Below are 23573 nucleotides of genomic sequence, written 5' to 3' on the forward strand. Positions count from 1 at the left end.
TCCTGCTTCCCCGCAACGCGGCAGTCTCTTTCTGTTTACGGAGTGAAAGGGGAAATGGAAAAGGCGGGGAGGCGGCGGCTGGCGTCCGCTGCGCCGCCCCTCGAGCGGCTCAGACGCCGTGAGTCAGGGGCGGACGCGGGCGGCCTGGGCGGAAGGTCCGGGCTGCGGGCCCGGTGCTCCCTGGGGCGCTCGGGTCGGGACGACGCGCCACGCTCCGGGACCGGTGGCCCTGGCTGCGGCTTCTGCAGCCGCCGGACCTCGCCGTCCCCGCGCGCCAGGCTCCGTCGGGGGGCCGCGGCTGCAGCGCTCGGCCCGCCAGGTAACCCTCCCTTCCCGGGCTTCGGGGTGTCTCGGTGGTCGCAGCCCTCCGGGGTGCCCCGGCGGTCCCCGGCCGGGGGGCGAGCCCGCCGCCCGCGCTGCGGAGCTTCGGCGCCTGGCGCGCGCCGCGGGCGCAGCCGGCACGGCTGGAAAGCACCTTGCGCAAGGGTCTCACGGGGTGCGGGCTCCGGCTCCTCCCCCTTCCTCCTCCTTCCCGGATCCCTAGCGCGCGAGCAGCGCCGGGCTGGGCAGTGCGCGGGGCCCCGGAGACCCGCCGTGACCGCGACCCGCCGCGCGCACCGCCCGGACCGTGGCACTGTCTCCGCGGACGCCGGTGAGCCCAGCCGCCGCCCACCCAAACCGTGGGGGCTTTTCCAACTCGCAAGCCCTGGTCGGCTTCCTTGCTTTAAAGAGTAATAGGAGGGGAGTGAGGGTGGCGGCTGGCGGAGCCGAGAACCTTCCGAAGAGATGAAACTTGATTTCGAGCTTATGTAACCCGGGCGCTATCCTGCCGCTAAGGGGTCGTTATGGCAGAACGTGAGGGCTGGGCTTTCAGTCTAGGACAGAATGTTAGGGGGGGAAGGTTATTTCACGGGTGTTTCTCGGTGGTAATACGATATCAGGACTCTGAAATCCCAGATCGGGGCGGGGGACGACGCGTAGAAAGAGCGGGGTGCGCAGGGATTGCCCCGAAAGTTAACCAGGAAGGCAGGAGCTGTCTTTAAGAGAAATGGCTATTTCACTTGTGGAAAGACGTTTTGGCACGGAATAAGGAACCGTTCCTAATGAAAAAGAGGGAAAGAAACCCCAATGTAGTCGCGTTAGGTATCTGTGGCCTGTGTCTCCTGTATTTGCCGAGTGGACTATAATCTGAATCCAGCAGACGCCCCCAGCTCTCTGAGGGGTCGAGGTTTGTATGCAGGACTTCTGGCGGCTAGCTGGCCCCTGGGGACTTTTTCTTATAAGGAAAATTGGATAGTTGAGGTGTCTAGAAGTTTTGAAGCAGAGTGACTGTGTTCCTACACAGCTAGAATGTGTAATTCTGGGGCTTTTGGAGAAAAAATGTAATAAGAGATATGCCCCGAGGGGATAGTGTACTGTTTTGGCAGAAAAATCTTTTAAGTGAGAAGCAACAGGAGGTATAATTATCCTTTGTTAGGCAGAGGTTTATATCTATAATCTTGGCCTTTTTTTTTTTTTTTGTTCACGCTTGCTAGGAATTTCTCCACTTTTGTTTATGTAAATGGAAGTAGCCAAGAGTGTAACATTAATCCTTAGGAATAGGGTTGCCTGCCTCTTGGTCTTATTGTTGATTTCTGAAATAATTCGAAGCAAATACTTTTAACGATCTCTGCCCATTTCTAAGATGGTTGTAGTTGTCTGACTCCATTGACAGGTGGGGATTTGATGAGGATTTTTATTGTAAACTAGGAGGGAAGAGTCTGTTGGTCAAGTAGAACACCTTCGCGGTCCCCAGTTTTTCTAGATGGGTACTGATCGGTATAAATCAGAAATCACTAGCATATTGTCTACTCAATTAAGGCTGGAAGTGCTGAGGCTTTCTGCAGGGACACTTAGCAGGCTGCCTGGTCATCTGGGTTGCTGGGGTGCACTGATTTGTGTGACAGGAGCCCTGCTGTTGCTAAGGAATTATTCCTGGCATCCTGTCATATACTCCTCCACCTCCCCTGGCGCCCTCCTCTCCACTCTCCTCTTTTCTCCTCCCTTTCCCTCTTTTTCCCTCCCTTTCCTTCTTTGCCCCTCCCCTCCTCCCCCCCCCTTCCTTCCTCTCTCCCTCAACACACAACTTAGGGGTGTATGTGTTCAGACCTCTTAGGCTTCCCATATAAATGCTCCAGACTTTCTGCAGAATTTTAAAATCAAGGCATATCTTTCCTCTCTGGATCAGTTGACTGACTTGTAAACTGTGCGGACTTTTCTTTCTTTCTTTCTTTCTTTCTTTCTTTCTTTCTTTCTTTCTTTCTTTCTCTTTCTTTCTTTCTTTCTTTAGTCATGTTACTACTGAGAACTTTATTTTCTCTCCAGTCAGCCATTAGCTAAGTCTAGGAGCCTTGGAACTTTTCAGCCAGTGGGGTCCTCCGAGGCTGGTTTTTTTTTTTTTTTGTTTTGTTTTAACTTCCCTTTCTCAGTAAATTCTATAAGCAGAAACTGCAACTGAATGGGCCAACGAAATCAGAGGTGAATGCTCCTCTGTTAACCTAAGAAATGACTTTCCTAACTCAAGACTCCAGGAGCCTGAATTGTAGGTTCCCTCAAAGATGCAGGAGATCTCTGAGGGGAGCTTCCTGTGCTCTCTAGATGTAACTGTGATTAGCAGCTTTCGGAACATCTCAGAGATTTTGGCCTTTATTTTCTTTGTCTTTTATTCTAGATACAGCCTTTAAAGCTTTACTGTGAAGAAGCCCAGGGAACAAGTAGCCACAGCCCATTTGCAGATAAGAGAAGAGGCCTAAGCAGTATCTGCAAAGCCAGGAGTGTGACTCAGTACTGCTCTCTTTTGTGCACATACCATCAACTGCATGCGGCAGAGCCTTTTGACTATGCACCAGGCACCTTACGTACCTGAAATTCTTTAAACCTCACAACCCCCCTATGCGGTAGGTGCTCTTGTACTTCCATTTCACATCTAGGGGAAGCAGAGGTGCAGAGTGGGTAAGGTGCCTTCCCAGGATCATGTAGGCAGTAAAGGAGGGCCTGGGATGCAAGATAGCGTGCTTTCTGCAGATACAACTTGGACATCAGAAAATGGCCATCAAGTAAGTGAATAGTGTCACTAGATTGCCTGGGTCTTTTCTCAAATGAAATTCACTCAAGGCCCAAGGTAGGGTGGTGGAGTCCTGAGTTGCAGGTGGAACACTTCCTGGAGCTTTGTTCCTGAGCTCCAGTTTGAGGGAGGCCTGTGGCTTTTAGCACTGAGCATTGAATATTGAATGTGTTAAAGGTTTGTGCTTTCAGGAATCAGAAACATCTTCCAGAGAGGCTTTTGGGAGCACAATAGTTTAAGCAGACATTCATGTCTTTGAATTTTCTTAGATGTCCCAAATCCTTTTATCTTTAATCCTCTGGAAGGAGTTGTTCTAAAGTCACAGGTAACAGCATCATCTTTTACCCTGGGTTTACCTTCTTTTTCTCATTTACAGCTCCCAAGATGAATCACCTGATTTGCATATAAGAACTAAAGTAACAGTATTGGCTACTGTACTTAGCTCTGGCCCTACCTGTGTCTTGTAGGATATGTTCAGCTTTCCTGGCCTCTTTGTAATACCACAATTTCTAGAGGGTGATTGATCTAAATATTAGATTAGCTTTCTTGGGCCATTGAGATACATGTTTGTACCATTAAAGAATTCAGGTCTCAAGAGGAGACAGCTGATTCACAGGCTAAAAGAATCTTCCCATTTCTCATAGGTTTCCAGGGGGCAGATTTGAGGCTTGTGGTCCCCAGTCTAAGTGAGCTGTTTTGTTCATTTGCATCAGAATTATTCCTGAAACTTGACCTCTCTCTCATCATCTGTTTGCATAGATTAGAATCCATTTTACAGGCTTTAGGTTCCAGGGCCTGAATTTTCTTTGCCAAGGGATCTCCTGAATTGGATAAAATAGTTCTTTTTCTTTAAAGTCACCTAAGGCAAGAGGTCTGGGCGGGGAGGGTTGCCCCCTGGGGTGGTTGGTGGGGAGGGGGGGAGCAGTGGGGTCAGAAAGTGTTAAGGGCCAGGAGCCTCTGCTTCTCAGGTTTCTGCGTTGCTCCTATTTGTGTTTACGTTTAGTGAAGTTTGTTTTCAGTGGCTATAGCTGATGCCTTCAGATCAGTGAGTGAGTGAGTAAGGAGTAAGCTCTCTAGATCTCAGATTTCCCTTCTGCAAAGTATACTGCTGGGCTAAGAGGTTATCTAAGGTCCCTTTCTTCACTGTCTGTCAACTTGAATTTACATACACTGTTGACACAGAACCTTCATTTTATAAACTAAGGCATAGGGGAGCCTGTCCCCAGTCCCTTTGATATCAGTTTCTCCTTGGTCTCAAATGCAAATACAAATACGGTAACTAAGTGCTTGTCCTTTCTCTTGCAGACTCTCTAGAAAGCATCACAGTGATGGAGTACATGAGCACTGGAAGTGACAATAAGGAAGAAATTGATTTCTTAATTAAACACTTGAACGTGTCCGATGTAATAGACATTATGGAAAATCTTTACACAAGTGAAGAGCCAGCAGTTTATGAACCCAGTCTAATGACCATGTGTCAAGACAGTAATCAAAATGAGGAGCATTCAGAATCTCTGCTGCTCAGTGGCCAAGAGGTGCCTTGGTTGTCATCGGTCAGATACGGAACCGTGGAGGATTTGCTTGCCTTTGCAAACCATATATCCAACACGGCAAAGCGTTTTTATGGACACCGACCACAGGAATCTGGGATTTTATTAAATATGGTATGTATTTTTTTTTTTCCTGAGCAGTTGAGGGCTGTGTTCAGCTTTACTGGTGCAGCTTCATTTAATGCAGAGGGGCAATTAAACTTGGCTTAGACTGGCTGCCAGTGACTTTTAAAAATGTGATACCTGTAAGAATCACCTCTATGTTAAAGATGTCAAAAAGGTCTTCATTAAAAGTCCCACTTAAAGAATCTTTTCCTTATGTCAGTAGCAGTCATACAAATAGGCAAGAAGAATGTATTTTAACTTAACAATTTATTAAAAATCTCACTCACCAAGTAAGCAGAAGAAAAAGAATTCTTCATCTGAGAGGGGAATAAATACTTCCTCTCTAATATTTTTGAAAGCTGGATTTTTTTTTTTTTGTTCCTCTCTTGTCATGTCTTGGAATGTCACAATATTAATACTGGCTAACTTCAGTTTTTCTAGAAATGTAGTTTGCAGGCAGTAAATAGCTATCCATGGATTCACTCTCTTGAATTGGCAGAGTATGAATGACAAATGAAATTTTTCCTTAGCCATACCAAGCATGCAAATAATCTAAAATATTGTGACAACACATTGTCAAAATCGTTGATCAGATGATGTGTTTGGGTGTGCCTGGGGTTCTGGCAGTCTCCGTGTGTCAGAGGTGAATGTAGGTGCTGGGTAAAGGTCATCTAATTCTTTAAAAAGGACAGTTTGCAAAGGAGTAGGTAGTAACTTGCAAAGTCTACATATTGAGGAAAGTGATCCCTTTTCCTTGGTGCATCTATGTGGCAAAATGGCTAATGTAGGGGGAGGGTCAGTGTTGAATGATTAGAGTCTTGGACAAAGTACTTAATTTTTTTTCCTGCATACTACATTGGTTCAGTTGAAAACAACACAGTAATTTAGGTCAGCTATGTGGCGAATTGTTTTGTTAGAAGCCAGTTGTGTTCAGCTCTAGCTCAGCTTGGAGCAAGACTACGTTTTGCATAGTGGTGTGACTTGCTTTGGTCTGAGTAACTGTGTTTAATAGTTGACTAAGTACTTAACCTTGAGAATATTATTTTTTCTCATATGTGGAAGTTATATTGAACTGGGAGCACCACCTGATTTTCTAAAGTAAAATATAGCTGGAGAATTCTGGTTAAAAATGTCCTATAATGAGAAATAATTATTTATGTATTTTTCTTTCTTTCTTTGTTTCCTTTTTCACATATGTATTTTGTTAAAATGAGTATTTTAAAGGAACACATGCAGGTTAACAAAAATATTTTTGCTTGTAAATATGTAGAAACTTGCATATATTTCCCCTGACCCATCAGACTGATGAGAGATGGGCTGTAGAACTTCATAGGGAATGTACAGAAGAGAATTCAAGAAAATTATAAGAAATACAAAGAAATAACTTCCCAAAGGTTTGGAGTGGGGGGAAAAAGCCAATTCAGAAAAGGAGAGTAACAAAGACATTACAGGGAAGTGGAAATATTATCAGTCAAGGATAGGAATAAAATGTTGTCTCTCCCTGCCATGGAGTTTGTGCTCTGTAAGGAAACAAATGAATATTCAGGAGAAAATTTAAGAACAGGACATATCCTAAAAGCAGGGATCTTTAAAACTTTAAAAAGATTTTTTCGTTTAAAAATGATCAAGAATATTAAAGCAAGATTTAAAACCAGAGGGGAATAATAGGATAACCTCAACATCTGCAGGCGTGTAGACCATGCCTCCCTGGGCCAATCCAGCCAGGGGTCCCTGACTCTCGGTGTTGTGGTTGACTTTTCTGTCACTAAGCTTAAGAATCAGATACATCCTATGCCTGCTAGTATCCTGTGCCAGGTCCGAGCTTTATAAACAGTGGCCCAGAATCATGATTTACCATGCTTGATCTTTGGCAGTCAGAGACAAGATGATGAAGGAGGCATAGTTTGCTTTTGGCTCCCATTCATCCTCACATGGTGGTCTCCTTGGAACCATCCTGTGTTCAAGACCTTTGTCTCCCTGTGGCCCTTCCCCTAATAGCCTGTCAAAACTTTTCCATTCTGAGCTTCATTGGTTGCTGTTTCTCTGCTTTAAAAAACAATTGCTAATTATCTAACAGACTGGTTCCAAGGTAAATTTGATCTATAAAGTGTATCTGCGTACAGACCAGATACCTTCAGTCAAGTATTCATCCATTCATTTGCTAGACATAGGTCAGATTTGGACAGTGTGTCGGGCACTTTTCCAGGTGCTACAGATCCAGCGTGGAAGAGTCTGTGCTCCCTGTAGCTCACTGCCTGGTGAATGCTAGAGATGAGGAAACAGGCAATTATAATGTGGTATGCTTCTTCCCAGTACAACTACACCCTGATTGCTGTGGGGATGCTCAGACAGGACACCTCACATAGCCACGAGGGGAGAGAGAATGTCAGCTTCTAAAAGGATGATGCCTAAGCTGAAATATTGAGCCAATTCTGATTGTAGGAAAGACCTTCCTTGTATAGCACTAAAATCCATCTCTGATTCTCCTTAGCCTACTCTTTAGCCATAAAAAGGTATGGATGTTGACTAGTGTAAGGATGCAGGCCCATGAATTAAAGTACCTGGGTGTGTATTTCAGCTCTGAGATGGATCAACTGTGTAGCTTTTGAGCTAGTCTCTCCTCCATGGCTCAGTGTACTCATTTGTAAAATGGGTCGCATCATAGCACTTAACTCTTAGTGGCTGTCGTGTGGGACAAATAATGAATGCACGTGACCTATTTACGCATAGTGAGTGTTGAAAGAATGTAAGCTGTTGTGGAAGCTGTAGTTGTAAACAATGGTTGGTGTCCTTCCTTACGACAGTCTTTCCAGTATTTTAAGACTTGCATTTTCCCGGGGATCCCTGGGTGGCGCAGCGGTTTGGCTCCTGCCTTTGGCCCAGGGTGTGATCCTGGGGACCCGGGATTGAATCCCACGTCGGGCTCCCGGTGCATGGAGCCTGCTTCTCCCTCTGTCTGTGTCTCTGCCTCTCTCTCTCTCTCTCTCTCTCTCTCTCTCTCTGTGTGTGTGTGTGTGACTATCGTAAATAAATAAAAAATTAGGGGATCCCTGGGTGGCGCAGTGGTTTGGCGCCTGCCTTTGGCCCAGGGCGCGATCCTGGAGACCCGGGATCGAATCCCACATCGGGCTTCCGGTTCATGGAGCCTGCTTCTCCCTCTGCCTGTGTCTCTGCCTCTCTCTCTCTCTCTCTCTCTCTGTGGCTATCATAAATAAATAAATAAATAAATAAAATTAAAAAAAAAGAAAAAAAAAGACTTGCATTTTCCCCACATCACGCTTCTGTCACAAACTCTTCTTCTTGTGTCTGCTACTTGTCACTTACTAGACTGTTAACTTTCATCCTCACCTGGGCTGCACTCTCTGAACACAAGCCTGGGTCAGCGCCTGCCTTATAGCCCCAAACTTGAGCGTGGCAGTTCATTTGTTGTGTGACCAGACCAGCATCTGGATAAGGAAATTAAAAGCATGCTGATAAGGTCTACACTTGATGGTGGCTTTGGTAAGCTGAAGAATTGGGAGACAAGAGCAAAATAGAGTTCCGTCAAATTATTTGAAGGAGCCCCTAAAAGAAGAAGAAGAAGAAGAAGAAGGGGAAAGCAAAAAACATCACAGACCCAAAGAGGAAAGGTCTGGGTCAGAGGAAGAACTGGGGACTTTGCAGAACTGCTGACTGGTGTGTGCTTGCATATCACACATTTCAGGGCCTGTCATCAAAGGAGAACTTGCCCTCAGAGGAGGGTCCCCAAAACATGGGAGGTTGTAGAACAGAGATGAAGGAACTCACTGCATTCCATCTAAAGAGGCGAAGGCTGAGGTGCTCAGTGACTTGTAAATGTAGGCTTTTAGTAACAGGCTTTTGATCATGGCTTGAGCATGACAGTCTTCTGGAAGAGAGAAGGCACACAGGAGCTACAGCTTTGGGGTCAGACAGATCTGAGTTCAAATTCTGACTCTGTCATGGCCTTAGTGAGTTACTTAACCTCTGGAAACCAGTTTCCTCACCTGCAAAGTGGAGATAAAAATAGTACTTATACCTCCCAGAATTGCCGGGAGATCTTGATGAGAGCTAGCATAGTGCCTGCCTTATCATTAGCACTCAAAATAGGGCTGCCATTACTAGTTGTGATCTGTTGGGTCACATTGGGTTATCACAAATTGAGTTGGACAAAAGTAAAACTTATACAAAGGCGAGTGAAACACTGAAGTGGATAACTGGAGCCTAAGTGACATGGGATATGTAAATATTTAAATATTTAATAACAAGAAAGAGACAGTAAGCAAGTACAGTGAGTGCCTTGGTAGGGTTCTGTCTAAATGTGGCAAGGGACTAAATTTATCACGTTCTTAGCATACTGTTAAATGAGGCCTCCAGTAACTTGAGGTGACACACTTCTTGAAAGGAGGTCATATTTCAAACAAGGCAAGACCATGGACTGTAGTGAGTGCCTATTCATTTTCCTGCTAGGGCTCTACACAGGAGCTGGCTCAGGGGAGTGCTCAGTAAATGCTTCATTTTAAATTTAGTGACTTCACATCTCTAAGTATTGGAGTCGTCCTCCACTTCGTTCCCTGACTAATAGTGCATGCATCTGTTTGTGGGGTACAGCTAAGATTAGCAGTAATGAAGCCTGAATGAATAACCCTGGGACTATTAGAACTATTCCCAGGCAGTGGCCTTATGAGGGGCCCATGCATCTGTAGATGAATCAGGTGTTCATTCTTTTCCCATGTGGTCCACATTCCCCTTTTTAGCCTCTGCGCTTGAAAGAACTTAATGCCACTTTGACAGTTTCACAATTCCTGAATCCATAATCTGAAGTCAGGATATTGCTAATGACATTGAAGAAAAACTTGTATTTTTGAGGTCCTTAACTCTTAGAACAATTTTCAACATATTTTAGGCATGTGCTCCAGGTCATAACTCTGGTGGACTATCTTATTAACTGGTTTTCATATTTATAATTATAATTATTCATCCTTTTAATTTTTTTACTCTTTTGAAATTGAGATCTGCTTTATATGCAGTAAAATACACAGACCTTAAATGCCCAGTCTGTTGAGTTTTGACAAAAGCACATGCCCTTGTAACCCACCCTGCTATCAGGATACATCTCTGTTCATTTTTGAGTTGACTGGTTTTGAAATCTCTTGTTCTGATGTTGACCTGTTCAGGAGCTCTCAGAGGTTAAGGGTCATCTCTCACTTGTTCATAGTTACCCTCCTTGGCACTGAACACAATGCCTGGTGCCTTTTATGCACCCAGTAAATATTAACTGTTGCAAGTAGATGAGAAATAATTCTGCCTTTACTTTATTTATGCAGCGCTGTCAACCCATAGCTTTGGCATAACACATTATTTTCCAGAATCCTCTACGATCATCAGTGTATTTCCACGCTCTCTCTGTATGCGTCATGTGTGAGTAATAGCTATGTGGACTAACAGGTTAGCACATTTTAATTGGAAACAAGTCAACTTGCAGGCATAGTTTATGCAATCCTTATTTTCAGCCTTTTGGTCACAGTAGTCATGCTCCCTTAGATAAATAATTTTTAAATTTTTGTTTGACAATTAATTACTCACCGGTAGGTAGAAATTCGATCAGGTCTGACCAGGGACGTGTTTCTGTTACATGCTTTCTCTAGCTTGCTGAAGCTCTAAATATAGTCTCCCTACACTGTTAAGATTACACAACAGTGACATTAATTTCAAACACTGCGCGGAGGAATTCGATCTAAAGTAACCAGTTTCTAAAGGGTGTGTCTTAGAAAAGGAGTTTGCTGCAATTCTCACCTCCCTTCTTTTTGTTTTTGTTGTAGGTAATCACTCCCCAGAATGGACGCTATCAGATAGACTCTGATGTTCTTCTCATCCCTTGGAAGCTGACTTACAGGAATATTGGCTCTGATTTCATACCTCGGGGGGCCTTTGGAAAAGTGTACTTAGCACAAGATATAAAGACTAAGAAAAGAATGGCATGTAAATTGGTATGTACTTTATAACCAGACATCCCGCATCCTATGTTTGGCCTTATGGCTCTTGTTTGTTTGCATTACCCAAAGGTTGTTACCATTTGACTGAATCTTATGCAAGGTGCCCTGTCCAAATGCATCCTTCTTTTTTTTGGGTGGGGGGGAAGGTGGGATATGCTTGCTACCAGGGGCTCTTTGGCCCCTAAGTCTGTCTAATGCATAGTTGGTTCTAATCTGTTTTGCCTTGATAAAAAAGAAAACACTGCTAGTATGCTTAGCACCAGCTTGGATAACACTGTCTCTCTTGTACACTTGTATAAGAGATAGGGTGTGATAGGGTGGAATAGAGGGGAGCTATCCTGCAGGAGCAAATCTTGTGATAGGGTGGAGTAGAGGGAGCTATTCTCCAGGAGCAAATCTTCTTGCTGCTCCTTTAATCCCACTGACTGGGGAGGGAGCCAGGCAGGGAAGCAGAAGCTGGGAAAGCTCCAAGGCTTCTCAAGCCTGCAGATTAAAGGACTGAATGTAAATAGACCAATTATCGAAAAGGCCTCATCTCTTTTTATGAAGTAGCTATTGCTAAGGCGCCCCTGCTTGGGAAGACTGTCTGGCAGTGTCTGCCTAAGCTGGACGTGTACACACCCTGTGGCCCAGCAGTTCCACTCTGATAGGCACACACCCAATAGGTGTGTACACATGGTCACCACAAGCTATGTACTAGAATGTTCATCATAGCACTGTTTACAATAGTCCCAAACTGGAAATTTTCCAGATGTTGCAATGTGGTATATTTATACAATGGGATACTATACAGTGAGGAGAACAAATGATTTATAACTGCAATAATGTAGATGAATCTTATAGCCATATGGTAAGCCAAAACAGCCAGATACTAAGTAAGATCTACTCTGTGAGATTCCACTTATGGACCGGCCCCAAATAGGCCAAACACATCCGTGCCATTGGAAGTCAGGATAGTGGTGGGTGCCCTTGAAGGGCAGTGACTGGATTTCTGGGGATATCGGTAGAGTTCTGCTTCTTGATCTAAATGGTGGTGACATGGGTGTGTTCGGTTGAAAATTCAGGGAATTTGATACTTAACCAGTTTTATACCTTTTAATATATCTGTTTCACTTGGAAAGTTTTTAAAAAGTATAATAAAATAAACTCACTTTTGATTTGCTAAATATGGCCTTTTCTATCTTATTGTAATTAAAAGATCAACCATACATTGGCCTCATTTATTCCTCCATAAGGATTTGCTAGAGTATCTGTAATCAAAAGAAAAGAAGGAGATATTATAATAGGCCATTTGAAAAAGCTTGCATTTCAAAGGGACATGTTCCGGTTCTCTTAAAAGAAGCTAGTGACAGTTTAGAAAGATCTTAGAACCAAAATTTCCTATTTTTATAGTCTTACCACAAAAGGCATGAAAAAATAGCTTTGTGGGCTTGTTTTCCTAAGAGTACTTACATTTAATTTTTAAGCTGTATTTTTTTTTTCTTAAGGAGAAAAACATGTAAGATGATTAACAACCCCTAGCAGATTCAAAAGAATGTAGGTTGAAGAATGAGATCCCTTTCTGTAAGGCAACTACTGTTAATGAATCCTTATACATCTTTCTGGAAAATTTCTATGGACATGTGTATGTGTATCTTAAGTGATTTTTACAAATGGGAGTGTGATATAGTTATATATATATATATATATATACACATATATACACACTTCTGCATCTTGCTTTCATCATCTAACACTGTAATTTTGGAGACATTCCATATCTATCTACACTGAAAAATCTACTTCTTTCTTTATTAATGACTTTTGAGTTTCCCCAGAAAAGATAGCCAGTGTTTATTTTAAACGTATTGCTAGAGCATGAGCTGTGGGTCCGAAGACATTCTATTATTTCATGACAAGTGGAAATATTGAAAATACAACCTAAAATCTAGGTGCCATAGAAAGTACATGTAAAATAGATGGGAAATTATCTCTCTTTTTGATTCACTCATAAATAATTCTTTGGTTGGATTGCTGTATTCTAAATGAAAATATTTTATATTGTGTTCTTATTTTTTCTTATTTTGAATTGTTTACCTAAAGCTCACATGATATAAAAGCTGGTTTGAATATTATCTTAATATGGCAGCCTAATTTTATGCAGATCACAGTATCCTTGAGGGCATTTATTTGCTCTCTGGTTTGTGAGTTGACCTATATCAAATATATTTTTCATTCCCCCAGAGTTGTTTAGAATCCTATTCGTATTTTTGTTTTCTAGATCCCAGTAGATCAATTTAAGCCGTCCGACGTGGAAATCCAGGCTTGCTTCCGGCATGAGAACATCGCTGAGTTATATGGCGCAGTGCTATGGGGTGAAACTGTGCATCTCTTTATGGAAGCAGGAGAAGGAGGGTCTGTTCTAGAGAAACTGGAGAGCTGTGGACCAATGAGAGAATTTGAAATTATTTGGGTGACAAAGCATGTTCTCAAGGGACTTGATTTTCTACACTCAAAGAAAGTGATTCATCATGATATTAAACGTGAGTTACCATTGGACATGTAACTTTTTTGGCTTAGAGATGAGTTAGACAGAGGAGGTGAATGGGTTTACCTCTTCATTGTAAAGTTCCTTGGTGGCAGGGAAGACAACTCTCCTGGACAACTTTTCATCTTCCTCCCCTGTGCTCCTGAAACATGTTTTATCACCAAATGGGAGTGCTAAAGCTTTCAAAGTCATCAGGAATTATGATTATCCAATTGTGGAGGATTAGGGCCACACATCTATTAAGTACTGGCCATGTCCTTGTTCATAAGGCTTTAAAAAATCCTAATTTACTTTATTTTTTTTTCTAATTTACTTTAAAACATGCACAGTCACATAGTTTTTGAGAAACAAATAGCTTTTTAATTTCAGAATTAAACACCATTTCAGTAATAATTCATTAAACAAACCTTCACTGATGGCTTTTTAGGAGGAAGAGATGCTGGGAAATGCACAACAAAGACCTACTATCAATCCTTAATATTTAATACTAAATTGAACAAACAACATTTTTACTTCTAAAAACATGGGTATTTTACTTTTTCATTTTAGGAATGTGATATGATAATATGCATATATCTTAGAATTTGAAAGTCAAGCTCATGAGCATTATCATATTTTTACAGCTTTATTGAGATATAACTGACATAACATTGTATAAGTCTAAGTTATATAATATGATTTGCTGTATGTGTATATTGCAAAAAGATTACTCCGATAAGGTTAGTTAACATATCCATCACCTCACATAGTTAGAATTGTGTGTGCTTCTAAAATCTACTCTTTCAGCAGCTTTTGAATATCTAACACAGCATTATTAACTATAGTCACTCTGCTATAGTACATCCCCAAAACTTGTTCATCTTACCACTGGCATTTTGTACGGCTTGACCACCTTCACCCATTTCCCCCATCCCACAGCCCCTGGCAGCCACGATCTATTCTCTATTTCTATGAATTTAGTTGTTTTAGATTGCACATACTAGTGAGATTCACACAGTATGCATCTTTCTCTGTCCGACTTATCTCAATTATCTCACTTAGATCTTCAAGGTTTCATTCATTTTGCAAAAGGCAGAATTTCATCCTTTTTTGTGGCTGAATAATATTCTGTTTCATATGCGTATACACATCATATTTTCTTTATCCACTCATCCGTCATGGACCTGTAGGTTGTTTCCATGATGTAGCCATTGTATCTTGAGCATTATTAGTGCATGCAATCATTTACACTGACATTGGCTGTGTTCTTGGCATATCTGAAGTGATTTTCACTTCAATTCTCACCCAGATTGATCCTCCTCTTTTAAATATAATACAGTCATCTCTGTAGGGAGCACATTTCAATCTATTCTGATTCGGGATTCATTGTTTTAGACGCTGTTTTTATTTTATTTATGGGTACACAGACAATTTTATACTTAAAAAATGTCCTCTTTTTATAGCTAGCAACATTGTCTTCATGTCTACAAAAGCTGTTTTGGTGGATTTTGGCCTAAGTGTTCAAATGACTGAGGATATCTATTTTCCTAAGGACCTCCGTGGAACAGAGGTAATTCTATTCTCACAGGAAAGGTCAATATCTTTTTAAGAGTAAAAATTAAAAATATTCTGGTGTTATTGCAGAAAGGACAAAGAAGGGGAGGAAAACCATTGCATCAAATGTTATTATCATTGAAACATATTTAGTGAGCACTTGCTCTGTGCCAAGTAGTAATTTTAGCATTTTAAATCAATTATTTAATCCATATAACAACCCTATTATTGGTAGATACTGTTTTGTAGGCAAATACTATTACTTATAATAAGGAAATAAACTTGAATAAGTTAAAATAAAGTGCCCAGAGTTACTCAGCTAGTGACATATCTGACCCTTAAACCAATTTTTTTTTCAGAATCTAAGTTCTGTCAACTACTATGTGACTTTTTAATATAACTAATGTACATATTCTTAGTATAACATATATATATTCTTAATGTATATATATATATATTCTTAGTGTATATATGTATTCTTAGTGTATATATATATTCTTAGTATCACTAAGCAGTATTGTTTTGGTTCAATTATAGTCAGAATTGTCATGGTCGTTAATATATATTGAGGACCAACAACATTTTAGGCTTATTCTAGGTAGCCTATATTAAACCTCAAATTTGTTACAGCACAAATAGATTGTATTTGAAGATACAAACTAGCTATAATATTTAATTCATTTGAGAAGCAGAAACCAAACCAAACCAAAAACTTTTCTGAATGTAAATGAGATTCAGAGGAATGTGTTCATGGGCTTCCAAATAGTATATTTAATTTAACATGCACACGATTAGGCTGAATAGTGGATTCTGGAGCAAGCACCTGTTGAGCCGCGCTCTGAGTTGGGCTCCTGTGGGCATCAGGGATAGAGCCCTGGCTGCATCCAACAAGGACGGTGCCCTTGGCAGTACTCTGGCAGCCCCCACTCTTTGGTGAAAGGACCTATTTTAAATTTACCTGTATTATTAAATGAAGCAAGAGTTTAGTTCATAGATTATCATGGGCATGTGGTTGGATGCAACGGGGACGGTAAATGGGTATGAGAGCTACCTCCATGGCCCATGCTTAACTATCAGAGCCCCCCAACCCCGTGCCTTCTCTCTGCTCTAAGTGCCCCCAGCCAATGGAGAGAGGGCACTTGGCTGTGCCTTTGCCATAAGATTGTCAGGGGGCACCTGGGTCTCTTGGTTGGTTAAGCTCTACATTCGGTTCAGGTCATGATCTTAGGGTTCTGGGATCCAGCCCTGCGTCCGGCTCCCTGCTCAGCTAGGAGTCAGCTTCTCCTTCTGCCCCTCCACCTGTTTGTGCGTGCTCTCTCTCTCTCACTGTCTCCCTCTCTCTCTCAGATAAATGAATAAAATCTTAAAAAAAAAATTACCAAGTCAGTCTTAGTGTTCAACCAAATGACAACCCGTAGTCTAGCTGGTAGATATATTGCACCGAACCCAAAGGCAGTGCAAAACCAAGCAAACAAACAATCTTCCACTTAAAAACCAAGATTGTGTTAGCTTTTTCTTAAGTCTCTCAAGGAAGAAAGTCTCTTGGGAAGCAGAAGAAATTGCTGGTCTTGCTGCATTATTCTGAAAAAGACTTGAGGAAGGGTCCTTGATAGTTGCCTCTGAGCAGAATAATATTTAGAAGAAAAAAACAGACTTCTTAAAAAGAATGTTTTAGTGGTCAGATCTTAAGACTACTTCAGCGAAGCACAAAATCTAATAAGACTTAATGCTTATGACATGTTTTTTTTGGAAAATGTCTCAGCATATTTTGGCATTAGTCAGAAGTTCAGATATGTGACATTCTATTCTTTTTCCTGGAGCCAGTTTGAGAAACAAACTATTTATGGTATTAAAGATAGAAAATACCTTCTCTTCCCGGCAGTATGATCAAATTGAACATTTTGCAATGGCTGGAGAAGGAAACTTCTTCCCTGGGATTCTCTAACAGAAAGAGGGTCTGTGCTTGAGTATGAGATAATAACATTGTTTTCTCCTAAATAGTATTTGGATTATTTTCAGCAAGTGTAAATTGCTTTTTATAAAGTGCTAAACCGATATTGAGAGTTACAAACGTTCTTCAAATCAGCCTGCATTTATTATCTGTACAGTACTCACAAGTCAATGTTTGATAATGAGCAAGGTTGTGAAATCACCATGGAAAGCTTTTAGCAGGTTGTTTTTAGTCTTCTGATTTAAAGAGCCAATAAGATGTCATTAGTTAATGTCAACCATGTCGATTTACTTTCCATTAGAACTTGATCACTTGGCTACTGAATCTCTGTAGATGATTTCTGATCCCTGCAATGTAGCTCACTACTGCAAACACTACTCCCTTGTTTGATCTCTCTCCCAGCATTCATATTCAGAATGTTACATTGTAACCATGAAATAGAAGCACAGGATTGATCTGGCATATATTAATCTATTGGTTTTCAATTATATGATACAGAGAAAGAATAATGAATGTAGATAGCCAATTAGAATTGTTTTTGCTTTTTTTAGAGAGAGAGAGTGAGCTTAGTAGGGGATGAAGGGGCAGAGGGAGAAGGAAAGAGAGACTCTTAAGCAGATTCCACGCCCAGTGTGGAGCCTAACATGGGGCTTGATCCCAGGACCCCAAGATCATGACCTGAGCTGAAATCAAGAGTCAGACGCTTAACTGTCTGAGCCACCCAGGCACCCCTAGAGTTACTTTTATAGCATGGTTCTTTTGTAAAAGTTCTTATTTTCTTCTGAGTCTGTGTTTGGTCTTACTTGATTTAAATAAACATGTAACCATCACATGTGCACGCCCACGTGCATGTGAACACACACACCTACATAGTATCTTATCTTTCTAATAAATGTGTTGAGAGGTGAGGGCCTTGACCCCTGGTCATATAGGTTCCCTTGCTCCAGTGCCCATGCCTGAGGCTGTGCAGGTGTCAGAGAGCCTTGCATGGTTCCCACCAGGCCTGTTTTGTGCTTGCAGTGAGACGGCCTGAAGCCTTCTCGAACACCATGCCCTGCTGCTCTGGCTCCTGTCGAGCCCGAGGGAGCAGGAGCTCTAAGCCTTGGAATGCTAGGGCATCTGCCTGGGGGGACGGGGGGGCAGCAGCCAAGTCACCCAGGTGGACAGGATGCTGTATCCCCAAATGTGTACTCATTTGAGAGCCTCCAGAGCCCTGTGTGCAGAACTGCTGTTGGTTACACCAACAGTAAATAATCGGCCTGATCTTTGCTTAGGAGGGCAAGCAAGGGGGAGGAGATAAACATCCTTTATTGACAACTAATCCTTCCTGCTGCATTTGTTGTTTAACTTTTTGATTATATTTAGTATTTAGTAGGAAAGTCTGTCATAGGGATCCAAATGCTCTGCCTTCACTTCAGGAAATGTTCGAGAACAAGGAGCTCAGTTTAGCCTGTTTGGTGAGACAGACAGACAGAATGAGCAAGGGAACAAAAAGCAAGCCAGCCAGGAAGTGTGTTGTAGAATGGTGTTGAGTATGGTTAGGATGGGGAAATTGGGAAATTTTCCCAGTTTTTGTAAGCCAGTTTTTTTTTTTTTTTTTTTACTTATTGACCCTGAAATATATTCCAGGAATATTTACCCTTTTTTCATGTTCAAAGGATGGACAGCATAAAAATGTCTTAATGTTAAATATTGATAATTAAGATATTAACTCCTGTATGTCTGTACCAGCCATCAATATGGATCATTGGTCACTGGCCTTTGCTTACTTTTCTTTCTTTTTTAAGTTTACAAGCAAAGACTAAGAGAAACTATTTCTGATACTAGCCCTGCTTTTCCAGCATGAAACCAAATAGAACTTATGCAATGTTAAAATGGCATGCGTTTAAATATTTAGTCCCTGGGCTACATGGTAGGTAGAAATAAGAAGTAGTTTGTATAAAATGACCGATGAGGACCACTTTACATTACAGCATTACACTGTAAGTGCTTTTCTCACATGTGATTAGTGTTAATACCCAAAGGATCTCTGCCACCTTTAATCACTATAGATAATTAGAGGTTTGGCAGTTTAATGACAAACATGAAGTGAGGAAGCTTATTTGTAGTGTCCATTTAAATATAAAAGGAATAGGTGTTTTAATAGAAAAATTAAGCCTCAGTTGGTATCTTCCAGAATCTGGATAAGTGGATGTGCCAGGTGGGTTCTCGGCTGTAGGCCCCGCAGCTACCAGGTGTGTTTAATATGTGGAAAAACGGTGTTCTTCCTTAGGCTTCAGGGATGCCTTAGGCCAAAGCTGTCTGCCTCGCCCCTCAACCCCCCCCCCCCCCCCCCCCGCCAAGGGTGTCTGTGTCTCTCTAGCTTCAGGGAACACAGCAATCACATGCTCTCCTAAAGGGCAGGAGTGTACAATAAATGTGGTAAAGGCGATGAGCCAGCTTCCAGAACTGGCTAAGGGAAATGGACACCCAGACAAATGGGGAGAGTCAGACTGATTTTTTCTGCTTCTTTTTTAGATTTATATGAGCCCAGAGGTGATCCTGTGCAGAGGCCATTCAACCAAAGCAGACATCTACAGCCTGGGGGCCACGCTCATCCATATGCAGACGGGCACCCCGCCTTGGGTGAAGCGCTACCCTCGTTCAGCCTATCCCTCCTACCTGTACATAGTAAGTGGAGGTCGGCCAGGGCTGAGGGTGCAGGGGGGGGTTCCACTTGCTCAGGAGAGCTGCTGTCCCTCTTGTAACACACCCAAGTGGGATGATGTGAACTAGTGACTCATGAAGCTGAAAGTTCTTCCCACATGGAGGAAAGTCCCATTCCTGCAAGAAGGCATTGCTCTTGTAGTGGGAATTCACTAAATGTGTGCTGGGCAAAAATTATATGCTCTTCTGTTATTCGTGACTCATAAAATGCCACTTAGTGGAATCAGGGGAGCATAAATCTCTGAGCCAAAGAAGCTGTACATATTCTTTGAATACTTTCAAAAAGAGATAGTAGATTACAGATCCCCAAGCCAGCCTGGCATGCAATGAAACATGCAAATTCCATTTTACCATTGAGAGATCAGAGAGCATATGCTTCTCCATTATAGCACAGTGACCCTTGAACATCATTAACCCAAAGGATAGGTTTAACTCAGGGTACCTAAGAAATGAAAGGGAAACCTGCTTACGGGTATGACTGCATTTACTGCAGGGCATGCAGTGGGAAACAAATGGCTTTCCAGGTCTTGTTCACCAGAACACTTTTAACTATGGAGGGTGTACTTTTATACCATTGGTGCTAAGAGAGCTGATCTGTTGCTAGATCCACAAGCAAGCGCCTCCGTTAGAAGATATTGCAGATGATTGCAGTCCTGGCATGAGATTGCTGATAGAAGCCGCCTTGGAGAGGAACCCCAATCACCGCCCAAGGGCAGCGGACCTACTCAAACATGATGCCCTAAATCCCCCCAGGGAGGATCAGCCACGCTGTCAGAGTCTGGACTCTGCCCTCTTTGAGCGGAAGAGGCTGCTGAGTAGGAAGGAGCTGGAACTTCCTGAGAACATTGCGGGTATGGACACCTGCTGGGTGCAGTGCCCCTTGTTTCCCTTCTTTTCCTGTCTACCTCGAACTTCTGACGTCATTCATGAAAGCACTTGAAAGAAAATGCAGTGACTTCTTGAGTGCCATAAGTTGTCTGAGAAATTTCAGCAAAAATTAGCAAAAGCTAATTTATTTTTTTGATAAAAAAAATGTGGCTAATTGACCATGAAATCATAACATGTTTCAGAGCAAATGTAGGTAACAACGGTCCTTAAAAATTGCCTCTGGCTTGCTTTTTTTTTTTGCAACAGGGAGTATCATTTGCCTTTAAAAACAAAACAAAACAAAACAATCAAACCTGGCAGTTTTGCTTGTTGGTTCTGAACAGGGTTCTGTTTCATTCAGCTACAGTAAACCACCCCAGTCCTGAGTTGGAGACATCAGGGCACTGCTCTGTACTGATAAAACACTGAGTTTGAAGTCAGCTTGCATTTTTGTCTTCCTCTGCTTAAAATCTCTTTGCCAGCTATGAAATATTCCCACTTAGAAAAGTCAGTACACATTCCAGGAACATTGAATATGCAAGGAGAGGGTTTCTATTTTTATGATTAAAATCTGTAGCATTCTTAATCCATTTAGGTCCAAACCCAGATGTCAAGCCTGGAATGTTTATTTGCATTTCCTCCTCTTCTTGTCTGACTTTTCTATATTTAAAGAGAACCATCTGGAGTGTCGGAAAATATGCCACACTTTCTAGCTAATTTCTTGTCATCATTGACTCTTTCTTGAACCCTTTTTTTGTAGGCCATATGACGTAAACTAGCCCATCATCTACAGCTCTAAGTCTGTAGGTTTTTTTTTTTTTTTAAGATTTTATTTATTTACTCATGAGAGACACAGAGAGACAGGCAGAGGGAGAAGCAGGCTCCATGCAGGGAGCCTGACGTGGGACTCAATCCCGGGTCTCCAGGATCAGGCCCTGGGCTGAAGGCAGCGCTAAACCGCTGAGTCACCCGGGGTGCCCAAGTATGTAGGTTTTTAATAAAACCATAGCTTGAATGCTGTTTGACTAGAGGCAAGGTTGGTTGTTTTTTTCGCCCCAGAAGAAATATTTATTATTGAGCATGTCACCTGGTCATTTGTTTAATTTTCTTTTTCAATGTTTCCCTTTCCAGATTCATCATGCACAGGGAGTACTGAGGAATCTGAGATGCTGAAGAGACAGCGTTCCCTCTACATAGACCTTGGGGCCCTGGCTGGCTATTTCAACCTTGTACGAGGTCCACCAACCCTAGAATATGGCTGATTGATGGCATCGTATGCTCTAGATGATTAAGACTTGGCGTTGGGCTCCTGGAAGCTGGTTCTGCTGACTCTATCCTGGGGCTGTGGCTAGTGAAATGTGCCATCCATTAGCTGGGGATATGGGCTCCCGTGACTCAGGAATGTGACTCCATGTGGCTCTCCTAGGTTTGATGCATGAAGCTGCCCTGGGAGCTGCCAGGTCTAAAGGTTCTCATTTCTCAGGTGGTGTGACTCCAAGGAAGCTGAGAGTTCGCAGAAGGATCATTTCTGGTGACTGACTCCATTCACTGTGCACTTTGCTCAAAATTTTTAAAAATACCGATCACGAGGATAATGTATTAGCCTGAACTTAGCATTCTTGGTTCTGATTTAAGTATGGGGACTTCATTTAACTCAGTATAGTTGTTTTGTACATATTGGTGTATATAATATGATATAACTTCTTGAGCCTCTGTAGGTAGATTGTAGTATAAATTAACGTCATTATATTTCGGGTAAATAGAACAACTTGAATATTACAGCAATAAGCTGAACTAGTGTCTTAAAAATGGCTGATTATTTAGGAGCCATCTGACAGCAGGCCATTAGTGACAGGTTCTGTTATGTTCCTATGGAAACATTTTGTACTGTATATGCTATGCCTAAAACATTTAAAACATGATGTTTTGAATGTGGATAAAACTGTGTAAACCACATAATTTCTGTACATCCCAAAGGATGAGAATGTGACCTTTAAGAAAAATGGAAATGTTTCTAAATTCTTAATGATACCACTTTTGTAACTCTTCTGACTCTACTTTCTCCTATGCATTTGTATATTAAAATAGCATACCATGTATGTTTTATATCAAATGCCTCCAGGAATCTTTCTTGTATAGATATATATTTTTAACTTTGTGATTATGTGAGTATTCCTCCTTAAGGTATGTTTTTTACATCATGCAAATGAAACAAACACTTTTATCCAGAATAATTGGCCAAATCAACTGAATAAACTCAGTATTTTGCCTCAATTCTTTTAAAGAGTATAATTCTCAAGGGGGACTGGGGAGTGAGTTATGGGGTTTGGGATATAGGTCAGAGGAGAATGTGTATTATGAGGAAGGAAAAACACCCGAGAGCTTTGCAAGTTGTTTATATGCTCCTCTTCTATTACTGCAGTGTTAAGCCATTGTTGTCATCTGGATTGTGCCCCTGCGGCACATTGGGGCAGAGAAAGAATTGTCAGCCATTGGTTCAGGCGAAATGTGATTCTATTTTGCCTCTTGTTTTTATGCATTCATACTACCTTTGAATATATTCTTGCCTGTTCTGTGTTTGTTGTTTGTCAAATTAATACCTAACTTGCCTTGGGAGGTGCCTGGGTGGCTCAGTCGGTTGTCTGGACAATCGATTTCACTGATTTTGACTCAGGTCATGATCTCATAGGTTGTAAGATCAAGTACTTCATCAGACTCCACACTCAGCATGGAGCCAGATTAAGATTCTCTCTCTCGCTCTCCCTCTGGCCCCCGCCCCAACTTGTGCACTCTCTCTCTAAAATAATAAAAGAAAAATTAAAAGAAACCTAACTTGCCTTGTATAAGGTAAATTTCAGTCATGTACACAAATTCTAATGGAAACTGTTGGATGGGAGTCAGAATCACCATTCACTGAGCAGACAGTATGACACATTTTTAAGCGTGTTATGTAAAACCTAAAGCCATCCTCATAGCAATCCTCATAGCACACACATGAAAGATGGACCATTATCTCCAGGTTTTTGTTTTTTTTTTTAGAGGGGGGAACTGAACCATGGGGAGGTTAGATAACTTTAGCTTAAGATCACAGAGCAAGTCAAGAGAGCTGGTCGTGGAAGCCAGGCCTCTCTGCCTCCAGTCTCCCTTCACTTTTTCATATTGTGCTGCTTGTGGGTGATAGACCATTGCAGATCATCTTGCTGCAGAGAAAGTCTGTGCTCCTGCTGGGAATCAGTTC

The 23573-nt window shown here is 41.9% G+C and overlaps 1 protein-coding gene across 3 annotated transcripts; it reads left to right on the forward strand.

Moving 5' to 3' along the window:
- The first annotated feature begins 24 nt into the window (after nt 1–24).
- Nucleotides 25–22912, forward strand: MAP3K8 (mitogen-activated protein kinase kinase kinase 8). Of its 3 annotated transcripts, none has more exons than XM_055334541.1 (9): nt 25–319; nt 2711–2936; nt 4409–4767; nt 10578–10745; nt 13012–13273; nt 14721–14827; nt 19280–19432; nt 20073–20319; nt 21467–22912. In XM_055334541.1, exons 3-9 carry the CDS (start codon nt 4432–4434, stop codon nt 21595–21597), a joined length of 1404 nt encoding a protein of 467 aa, XP_055190516.1. In that variant the 5' UTR covers nt 25–319; nt 2711–2936; nt 4409–4431; the 3' UTR covers nt 21598–22912. The 3 variants fall into 3 exon arrangements, with proteins under 3 accessions (XP_055190516.1, XP_055190518.1, XP_055190517.1); XM_055334543.1 differs by having other exon boundaries at nt 28–118; XM_055334542.1 differs by lacking the exon at nt 25–319 and adding an exon at nt 540–652.
- Nucleotides 22913–23573: the final 661 nt, after the last annotated feature.

The sequence above is a fragment of the Nyctereutes procyonoides genome, unplaced genomic scaffold (assembly GCF_905146905.1).
Source record: "Nyctereutes procyonoides isolate TBG_1078 unplaced genomic scaffold, NYPRO_anot_genome, whole genome shotgun sequence".
Taxonomy (NCBI): domain Eukaryota; kingdom Metazoa; phylum Chordata; class Mammalia; order Carnivora; family Canidae; genus Nyctereutes; species Nyctereutes procyonoides.

Coding starts and splice junctions, on each gene's coding strand:
- MAP3K8 (XM_055334541.1), top strand. CDS start 4,432: ATGGAGTACATGAGCACTGGAAGTGACAATAAGGAAGAAATTGATTTC. Junction 10,746..13,011: donor AAAGAATGGCATGTAAATTG/GTATGTACTTTA, acceptor TTTGTTTTCTAG/ATCCCAGTAGATCAATTTAA. Junction 13,274..14,720: donor GATTCATCATGATATTAAAC/GTGAGTTACCAT, acceptor CTCTTTTTATAG/CTAGCAACATTGTCTTCATG.